This window comes from Mytilus galloprovincialis, chromosome 11 (genome assembly GCF_965363235.1).
Source record: "Mytilus galloprovincialis chromosome 11, xbMytGall1.hap1.1, whole genome shotgun sequence".
Lineage (NCBI taxonomy): Eukaryota > Metazoa > Mollusca > Bivalvia > Mytilida > Mytilidae > Mytilus > Mytilus galloprovincialis.
Genome location: NC_134848.1, coordinates 42,169,570 through 42,180,912, shown reverse-complemented (window position 1 = coordinate 42,180,912; position 11,343 = coordinate 42,169,570). Strand labels below are relative to the sequence as shown.

Here is an 11,343-nt window from a genome sequence, read left to right as displayed (position 1 = left end):
GACTTGGATTAAGAATATTACAAGTAAATTTTATTCAGAACTACTGGAAAATAAAATTAATAGTTTGAACGAAAATAACAAACTTTTTCTTTACAAAAATATTAAAGTCAAACAATACCAAGAATTTTATCTAAAATATCACAATTTTGAAACTAGACGTTTATTTACAAAAATTAGAATTAGTGACCATAATTTGCTCATTGAGAAGGGCAGATATCTAAAAATACCTCGAGACAATAGAACATGTCCAACTTGTCCACTGTCAAATTAATAATGTTTTACGTATAAAACTTTTTAATGACATGGCAATAGATAATCCTATGTTTTCAAATCTATCTGATACTGAAAAACTAGTAGTCCTACTAAATCCTTCTAATATAAACCAAGTGAAAAAAACAGGTTCCTTTATAAAACAGTCTTTAGAGCTGAGGACAGGGGACTCTTAGTTACTTTTACTTGTATATATATAGATATGTGTGTGTTTAACTCAGTTATTTTATTGTTGCTGTTACTTTTGTTTATGTCACAAGTATAATGTTACTTATATGACAAAGAAAGATTATTATTTAAATGAACTTAATTTTTTTTTTGCTATTGAGCAATACACTATGCTGTTGAATATTAATCAGAAAAAAAATTGTAGAAAAAAATCCTTTTAATTTCTGAAATCTGAAATGAGACAAATTTTACACCCCTAATCCCCACCCCCTCCAGCATTTTTTCACCTCCCCGTTTCCTTATTAAAAAAATAATTTCAATTCAAATTTCTAATGGAGCTGGCAACAATAACTACTCATTTACATACACCATAAAACATTAAAATATAAAATGACATACATGTACATTCATGGTTAAAATTAATATTAATAAACAGTAACTTATAAAAATATATTTACTGCTACACATCTCAAGGCAATCATCATTTCTTAATACATAATTTTCAAGCCGTATAAGGGAGGTAATCAAGTAATCAAACATACAAAACAGTGTTTTTTAAATTTTAATTGTATTACCTCCCCTTCGCTGCTTTGAAATTTTTTAAATTGTCCTGTTACCAAAAAAAACCCTTGTTTTCCCCCTTTTCTCCCCCTAGTTACCAGATGATTTGAACCATACCCCGCCCCCATAACCATCTCTTTGTAGTATGGAAACTTGTGGTATAATTTTAGAGATGTATAAACTTAAACACAATGTATTGACTGAAAACTAAAACAATGCTTATTTTGGCCCCAAATTCTTACACTTATAGGACCATTACCCCCAAAATCAATCCAAACCTTCTACCCGTGGTATTAAACATTTATGGTACAATTTGATTTTCAGAGCAATTGAAATGCTTATACACAAGTTGATATCCTGAAAGTATAAAAATGCTTGTTTTGGGCACCATCATCCCCAAAATCAATCCCAAAATCACCCCAACCTTCCTTTTGAGTAACCTTTTTATAAAATTTCATAGAGATCCATTAACTTGAACTAGTTATTGTCCGGACACCAAATGTGTCTTCGGACGACGACGCAGACGCAGACGACGACATCATACCATTATACGAACGCAAAATCTTTTGCGATCGTATAAAAATAAATGATAGTATCGTATTTCAAAATATTTTCATTTTTGGACTATCATAAATGTGCATAATATGTACGGAAGCCATTTAAGACCTTTAAAAAATATAATTCAAATTCGACTTCACGAATGCAAAAAGTTGATCTAAATCATATAATTCATTATCATTTATTAAATTCTTGATAATAAATCTGTAAAACAAGTTATCACAGATTTTTGTAATTCGTAATCACGGATTAAAATCGTTTTCATAGATTTTCGGATTTCGACTATAGTAACGAACTGTAAAACGAAATTATGACTGAAATATATGATAACGAATTATTCAAGACATAGTGGATCATACAATCTACAAGTTAGATTAAATTCAGTGACTACGTTTTTTTTGGTTTGTGTTTGTTCTTTACTCAGAGGGGTTAAACTCTTCAGTGACATCGTGGCATGCGATATTTGTAGCAGCATAACCCACTCGGCCACTTCTGGTAGAACGAACATTCATGATTACTTGTACAAATATAATTGTCACGATTGTACAGGTAATTACTTGTCCATTTTTTATTGAGATAAAATAACTTTTACAAACTAGTATTCTACCTTGCCCTATTTGCTGTTCACAACAAAACTTTTCCTTCAAACACAAAATTTAAAATAAATGCAAAAGTATAAACTTGTAACATGTAAGTACTTTTTATCTTTCACATGTGAATACTGAATTATTAGAAGATTGTATTGCCATCTCACAATTTATTTATTTCATCGTGAAATTTCTTTTCTACGATGTTTTCCATTTGTACACTTACTGACACAAAATCAAAGTGGTCAAAGATCTTAAAAATATATTGCGCAATACTACATGTAATTAAAGAATTCTTCTTCAACTTTAAAAAAAATGAATTTTGAAGAAAAATATGAATCCCCTTAAAAAGTTTGGGAACAAAAATGTTCCCCCCTTTTTAGAGCAATTACCTCCAAACTCAATCCAAGTCTGCCCTTTGTAGTATGAACCTTGTAGTACAATGTCAAAGAGATCCATTCACTTGAACACAAGTTATTGTCTGAAAACTACAAACATGCTTTTTTTTACCCCTAATTCCTAAACTGTTGGTACTATAACCCCCAAAATCAATCCCAACCTTCCTTTTGTGATATTAAACTGTCTTCTTAAAGTTTACAGAGATCCATTCTCTAAAGCTAAAGTTATTGTCCGGAAATCAAATGTGTCTTCGGATAACACAGACAAAGACGACGACATCATAGCAATTTACTAACCAAAAAAAAAATGTTTGCGGTCGTATAAAATAGTTATCAAAGGTACCAGGATTATAATTTAGTACGCCAGACGCGCGTTTCCTCTACATAACACTCATCAGTGACGCTTATATCAAAATATTTATAAAGCCAAACAAGTACAAAGTTGAAGAGCATTGAGGATTCAAAATTCAAAAAAAGTTGTTCCAAAATCACGCACAAAAGCTAAGTATATATGTTTATTCCTTTTTTGGTACATGTCCTTTCTAAAATTCATATGTTTTGGATCAGGGGCAGATCCAGCCATGTTAAAAAAGGGGGGTTCCTAACCCAGGACAAAGGGGGGGTTCCAATTACATGTCCACATTCAAATGCATTGATCGTCCAAAAAAAGGGGGGTTCCAACCCCCGGAACCCCCCCTCTGGATCCGCGCCTGTTGGATGTTGTCTAAAACAATAACATATTTCAAAGTTCCAATGACTTCTGACCTGTTTTCCAACAATCGTAACTATTTTTATATGTCCAATACTTTTATGCTGCCTGGGAAATAAATCAAGCGTAAACAGATCTGGAAAGGTCAAACTCGTCAATGCGCCTCTATCATGTCTATTGTGCAAGAAACAAACAGTACCAAGAACTGACTCAAACTTGCTGTGATTATTTGTCCCATTGTTGAAGGCCATATGAAGTTTTGATTTTGAGATGAGGTTCATCAATAAAAGCGCTGGATGTTTGGTTTTTAAGCAATATGCATGATTTTGTGTCCACAATTTTTTTTTATTTTCTAGAGGAAAAAGTACCATGGAAACTCCCTGTATGCTCCGACAACCAGCTGCATGATCAGTAAACAGACGATAAAGACTTCCGTTTCCATATTTATTACTTTTTAACGATACAAAATGTAAAAGTTAATAAATAAAAAAGTAATATTAAAAAATCTTTAAATTAAGGCCATCGAAGTGTTTGTGTAAATTGTTCTGAATAATTCAAGTTCTGTATACAAATATCTGTGTGTATATACAACATTACATTTTAGACAAAAAAGCACTACTCGAAAGTTCCATTTTATGCAAAAGGGAGAAGTGTTAGTAGCATGCACCGGATTCCCACAACGGTACATGTGTGATTAATTTATTGTTGGTTGCAAAATGTGCAGTGGAAAATATTTCAGTATGTATGATAAAAGTCTTTTTTAGTGTCTATTTTAATTTACCCTTACACTTATCCAAACAAACAAGGAACCACGATTTATCTTTTTTAAATCAAATATAGATATTAAAAACAAATTTAGAAGACACATTTCAATGCAACAACTTCTCCACCTTCCCTCTTCCATGCTGTGACCATCTTAAAATTCATCAAATGACTGCTCCCCACGGTTAACAAACATGATAAACATTAAAATAAAAAATCATATGACATCATGAAACATTATAAAAAGACAACAGAGATCTCATATATCATGTATATGAAGGCTATAAAAAGAATATAAAAATTTCAAAATTGAACCAACCATTTTATCAGAAAAAATTCACTGGTTAGATAGCAGTTTTACAAACACTAATATTGATCATTGAGAAGCTTAATATTCCCTTAATACCACAATGTAATTAAAACGTTTAGCTGATTTTACATAGTTATCTCCCTGTAGTGTTAGGTACCACCTTTAAAAATCTTTTTAAACATGTTGAAAGGAAAAAGATACAATCAAGTAAATTAAATGTTTCCGGTTATAGAGTACATGATTTGTTTTTCATTCATTCATTCACTCTATTTTATTTATTTTATTAAAAAAATAAAAGCTTTTTTCCAGTCTCTAAAAATTGAAACTTTTCCATGTATTATACACAAGATAAAATAAATGTAATTTAACCGATCTATTGGCACACATTTCTTTCCTCTAGTTCTTTATGTTTAAAACAGGTACAAATGCCAGACTTGCCGAGTACAACAAACACCAATTATATCCAAGACAATACGTGTTTTTCACCTTATAAATAAATAGCTACTGTAGGATCAAATAAGTCAATGTTTTTAAAAAATGACAATGAGCGAAATTTATGGGACTTAATAATTTTTAAAACGGGAAATATGCGCCATACAAGTCACGTGGCATGCGACTGCACGATGAACATGCAGACGATCAGAATTGAAAAGGATGCAAATTGATCCAGCAATGCACATGTGTATATATGAAAAAAAAATCAGTTATATCATTCATTATGTTCATAAACAATATTGATAAAGAAGTTGTAAAAAACAATAACGAATTCAAATTCAAAGAAAAATGGCAAATATAAATTCAAAAATAAAATCATGCATAGAGTGTTGTGTACTGACAAAATAGAAGCCATTTAGTTGCAATATCACCAATCTACATTTACGTTCTCTATCACAAGTAAAACACGGATTGTTTCATTTTTGCAAAGGTTTCATGTGCTTTTTTAGCGCAGCTATTTTGACGCAGCCGTCAATCAGTCTTGGTGCCGGAAGTGTGTCGCTTAATGTCGTACATCCAGAAGTTGAAGGGTCAAACATTATTAGATCTTTACAAAGCGTATTACTTTCAATTTCGCCACCAAGAACGATAATGTTACCTTGGTAATGAATGACGCCGAAATGAATTCTCTGATAGGCTGTTAGTCTACCAACGGTTCGGCAATACGTTTTCCTACTTTCTTTTGTGTCTTTGCAAAACTCAACTACACGGCCATCATAGAAAATCAGGAACACTCTACTGTTAACAGTAACGGAACGTGTAAGCTTACAAGCCATTGGAATTTTGGCATCAAGCTTACATGACTGACGCATGCGTGTATCAAAGCACTGAATGAAAGCGGTGTCTTTCCGATCGTTCTTTTCACCTCCGAAGGTATAAATACTCTCACCAACCACTGCTGCTGAAAATGAACTAATTGCAATTGGTAGTTGACCTACTTCTGACCATTCGTCTTCGCGGATGTCGTACAACTCGATACTTGAGAGCATGCGCGAACCATCTTCTAATTTGTTGTCGTATCCGCCTAAGGCATAAAGGCCACCAGTTACAGCAACGACAGAATGTCGGCGCCTTCCGCTTTTCATCGTTGCCATTTGAACCCATTTGTTCTTGTCTGCGTCGTATCTCAGAAGGCAATTTTGCATTGACCCCCCACCTGACACGAAAATATCATTCTTGTAAGTGCATGATGCAAACTCTATACCAGGATCATAAGGAAGGGCAGATAACTCAAACCATTCCTTACTCTGGAAACTGTAACATATGACCTGCAGACTTCTGATGTACGGTGGAGTTGTTGATTCACATCCTCCTAAGAGGACAACCACTTCTTCTGTTCCAGACGACAGACGATATCGTGTCTGCTTGTTGCAAATGTCCTGCTGTCGAGCAGGTAGAAGATGGTATTTCTTTGCTTCGTTGATGTATTTCATTGTCTCTAAATCATCTTTGAGAAAGTCATGTCGGTCCTCGATTGTTAGTAAATATTCCGGATTTAGGAAAGACAGGCGAATGTTTTCGAAAAGATTGCCGCAAAATTTCTTCCGTTTTTCTAAATCGTGTTCAAGCCACTGGAAAACTGTATCACAGAGTCGATCCTCGCTATCGGTTTGTAAGTTGTCCTCTTTCATTATACTCGCAAGCTCTTTGCCTTCTAATTCAACAAAGTCACTAGTTTTACGAATTTCTTGGTAGTTCGCAGCAACGATTTTTATTGCATGGTTAGCAAGGTTATGGCAGTCATGAAATGAAGCAAGTTTCCAAATTTTTAAACAATTTTCGGAGGTTATATGTGGATAGAGAAAATCTTCACAAATTTGCTGTAGCATTTTGATTTGCAAAACGGATGCAATACTGAGAATTTCGACGCCATTGTCTATCGTGAGTTCAATATCGCCGCTGTAAACAAACTTAATCACGCAATCAAACAGATCAGGATCCATTTCCGGAAAAGTCACTTCACCACTTACACTTTCGCGCATGCCTGAAGAAAACATGGCGTCGAAGTATGTGGATACTGCTGCCAACATAAATTTGTGACATTTGAATGTCTTCTCTCCCACCAGAATTATGACATCTGAATGATCTCCAGTATTCCATAGACGTTGGATACCTTCGAGTAGTCCCGTGGAGTAAACCTTCTCAGGGGAGATAATCACTTGTGATGACATGCTTGTATCACAAATATCCTAAAATAAAAAAAAGGAAAATTCAATAAAAAATTCAAAACATCAGTAATTGTTTTGCTCATTGCTGAAGTTTGCTTTGTAGTTGTATAAACCCTGTCATGTTATCTTCGGCAGATACATGACAAAATGTTAATAACTAAACATATCTATACTCAATATAAGTTGCAAAAACTTTTTTCCCAATCCACTATAGATAAATATGTTTAAAACTAAACATCTCTTTGTCATTGTATTAGTCCTTCGTACACTATGTAGGATAGACGGACTAGTGTATGACAATGCCCGACATTTGTTGAGTTTCTGTTGTTCGTAAATGATATGTCAAATATATATCAAAGCAATGTAACCTCCCCTGTGTTCGGGAGATTGTTGGTTCTAACCCTGCAAGTTCAAACCTACAACTTTAAAATTGGTATTTGCTGCTTCTAAACTAAGCACGCGCCATCATGGAGTAAGAGCAAACACTGGTCAGCTCAGTATCAGAATAATGTTTCCCGGTCAGGTAACTTGCCTTCCGGCTTTGGACTGTTTCCTTTTGAAGAAGCAAGTAAACATTTCAGTTTAGCGTGTCTGTTCAGTACAGAACATTTTTTTTTACCTCGCCTCCGACGCCGATATAACACTTTAAATGTCTCGCCATAGCGAATTTCGACGCAGGCGAGACAAAACATAAGCAAGACATTGAAGTTACTATTGAGATAGACACTTACAGGGCACCAGCTAGCTGTTTATATTTTCGTTTCAAATTAAAAACAAAGTACAAAGTCGACGAACTTTTTTAAACTAGAATTTTCCATAATTATTCAGTTTTCGTTAAAAAAAAAACACTATTCCAGGAATTAGACATGATACAATCGAAGTGATTGTAATCGGAAGGATATTCATGGTCGAACGTTGATCAATCGTTAACAATAATTATTGTGTTAAAATTTATGACTTCCTTCAATACGATGTCCTTGACCTAAAAGGGTGAAGCTGCAAGTTGTAAACAAAACTATTTATACATATATATATATAATCAATATAAGGAAACAGACCCAGTTTCCGTCGGGTTTGAGTATGTTTATACAATATATTTATATAAATATATAGATATGGATATTCACATTTTAAATTGTATAGATATGGCTATTCACATTTTAAAATAAAGTTCCTAATTGTATGTTTAATTTGTCCCATTTTCTTTGATTGAGACAGGACTGTTTAACGTCCAGTAGCAAGTATCATTATGCTTATTCGGAAGTCTAACTGAATATAAATATACCATTCTACACCATAGCCTTATTTCGATTCCGAGTCGACCAATCTTTTCTCCGATTTCTAAAATATGGCATGATTCGCAAATGAATTTTATAAACGCTAATTTAAAGGTCTTTGGATGACCTAGGTGCGGATCGAATCCCACGATCTCCTACGAGCGCGCCAGCACGTGACCATCGACCATTTTCAATTTCTTTTAACTTAGATCCTACTATTGGCGGGAGTATTAAGCCGTGTAATACATTTAAAAGTATATAGTCAATTTGAGATCAAGAAATCTTCGAAATGAAGAGACGATGATGACGGTGTTTAACTCGTAAGTCCAGTTACAAATATTACATGCATATTGGGACGAAAACAAATTGAAAATAATTGGATCTTTCATTATAAAAAAGATAAAGCTTTTTACACAACATATAATTTTACGCCAGACGTGCGTTTCGTCTACACAACTCACCAGTGACGCTTACATCAAAATGTTTATAAAGCCAAACAAGAGAAATTGTCAACATGAGAAACAATTAAATTGTCTTTTTATAGCTGACCATGCGGTATGGCCATTACTCATTGTTGAAGGCCATAATCTGACCCATAGTTAATGTTTGTGTCATTAGGTATCTTGTGAAGACTTGTTTCATTGGCAATCGTACACAATTTCTTATTTTTGTAATTCAGTATGCCCCTGCGAAAGGCTGGATACTTATAGCTAAAGTTCAATCGTTTCTGACTCTTTATCTGATGAAGACAGAAGCATCATCAGTGAGAAGCATTCTTTTTGTCTTTTTGTCTGTTTTATAACCTTTGCCCACTTATCATGTAACATTTAACTAACTCACCCTTAATGAAATTTCTGCATCCTCGCCCACGCCTCGTATAGAGGAACCTCTACTCCGCGTGGACAACCTGGAACGAAAACTTTTCATCAGAACAAATATTTACAACCAACTGCCTAAAACATCCATGGTAAATCAGGAAATATTATTGTGAAGCTTGATAGAACGAGGAGGGAGGAAGTCAAAATACAAGTATATCCGGTGATGTATGCTTTGTTAGATGTAAAATGATTCAATGACCCTAGCTACATTCGTATTATAGTTACAAGTGTTTATGGAAAGTTGTAGTAAATTTTAAAATCGGGCATACAATTGTATAGATGTGGATTTGTTTGTCCGATAAGTTCGTATAGAATCCGTGATTAAGCGGACCAATATATCCCAAACGATGAATATGTGAACACCAAACTTACTGTACTTTATTTTTTTTTATTTTTATCTATTTTCCTAAATGATGTAAATTGAGAGAGCTTCAATATATCAAATTTACAAGTGTTTATACATTTGTAGATGGTTGCAGTAAATTTAACCAGATGCTCCGCAGGGCGTAGCTTTATACGACCGCAGAGGTTGAACCCTGAACAGTTGGGGCAAGTATGGACACAACATTCAAGTTGGATTCAGCTCTAAATTTGGATTGTGATTAAATAGTTGACACAGCATAGGTTTCTGACACAGAATGAATGTGTTCTAATGAACTTAAAATTTTTGTTTTCTCTTAGAGCAATTCACTATGCTGTTGAATATTAATCCTCTCAAAACAAGAATGTGTCCTCAGTACACGAATACCCCACTCGCACTATCATTTTCCATGTTCAGTGAACCGTGAAATTGGGGTAAAAACTCTAATTTGGCATTAAAATTAGAAAGATCATATCATAGGGGACATGTGTACTAAGTTTGAAGTCGATTGGACTTAAACTTCATCAAAAACTACCTTGACCAAAAACTTTAACCTGAAGCGGGACAGACGGACGGACGAATGGACGGACGAACGAACGGACAGACGGACGGACGGACGCACAGACCAGAAAACATAATGCCCCTCTACTATCGTAGGTGGGGCATAAAAATGTTTGAAGAAATTTTCTTTTTTATTTATGAAATTTCAAATGAGAAAAATTGAACCCAATTTTTTTAATCACATCCCCCTTTCCCTTATTCCAAAACTAATCTCAATTAAAATTTCTAATGGAGTTTGCAACAATAACTACTCATTTAAATACATCATAAAATATTAAGATGTAAAAAAAACTGCTTGTTATCACTGAATGTTATTTATTATAATTTATCAGTTGGTAGTAAAAAGTGAATATACATTGTATATTGTATATAACAAAGATTTAAGTTGATTCTGGACAAAGAAAGATAACTCCAATTAAAAAAAAAATCTTGCTATTGCACAATATTTTGCAATTAGATATTTCTTGCTTACTATTCTGGACAAAGAAAGATAACTCTAATTAAAAAAAAATTTGCTATTTCACAATATTGTGCAATTAGATATTTCTTGTCATTGCGCAATACTGTGCAATTGAAAAGACTTGCTATTGCACAACACTTAATATAATAATTTTAGATCCTGATTTGGACCAACTTGAAAACTGGGCCCATAATAAAAAATCTAAGTACATTTTTGGATTCAGCATATCAAAGAACCACAAGATTTCAATTTTTGTTGAAATCAGACTAAGTTTAATTTTGGACCCTTTGGACTTTAGTGTAGACCAATTTGAAAACAGGACCAAAAATGAAGAATCTACATACACAGTTAGATTTGGTATATCAAAGAACCCCATTTATTCAATTTTTGATGAAATCAAACAAAGTTTAATTTTGGACCCCGATTTGGACCAACTTGAAAACTGGGCCAATAATCAAGAATCTAAGTACATTTTTAGATTCAGCATATCAAAGAACCTAACTGATTCATTTTTTGTCAAAATCAAACTAAGTTTAATTTTGGACCCTTTGGACCTTAATGTAGACCAATTTGAAAACGGGACCAAAGGTTAAGAATCTACATACACAGTCATGACCGTTAGATTCGGCATATCAAAGAACCCCAATTATTCAATTTTGATGAAATCAAACAAAGTTTAATTTTGGACCCTTTGGGCCCCTTATTCTGTTGGGACCAAAACTCCCAAAATCAATACCAACCTTCCTTTTATGGTCATAAACCTTGTGTTTAAATTTCATAGATTTCTATTTACTTATACTAACGTTATGGTGCGAAAACC

At 33.7% G+C, this 11,343-nt stretch overlaps 1 protein-coding gene across 2 annotated transcripts in view; it reads right to left on the bottom strand.

Annotated features, from left to right (window-relative positions):
- Nucleotides 1–3,681: 3,681 nt before the first annotated feature.
- Nucleotides 3,682–11,343, bottom strand: part of LOC143052192 (kelch-like protein 24) — a 30,683-nt gene continuing 23,021 nt past the window's right edge. Inside the window, exons 2-3 of one of the 2 annotated variants that reach the window (XM_076225152.1) lie at nt 9,104–9,170; nt 3,682–7,007 (exon numbers count right to left, since the gene is read on the bottom strand). In XM_076225152.1, the coding sequence (XP_076081267.1) occupies nt 5,235–6,989 (1,755 nt within the window). In that variant the 5' untranslated portion in view covers nt 6,990–7,007; nt 9,104–9,170 and the 3' untranslated portion in view covers nt 3,682–5,234. Of the gene's footprint in view, nt 7,008–9,103; nt 9,281–11,343 lie in introns of those variants that run through there. The other variant, XM_076225151.1, reaches the window with a different exon arrangement.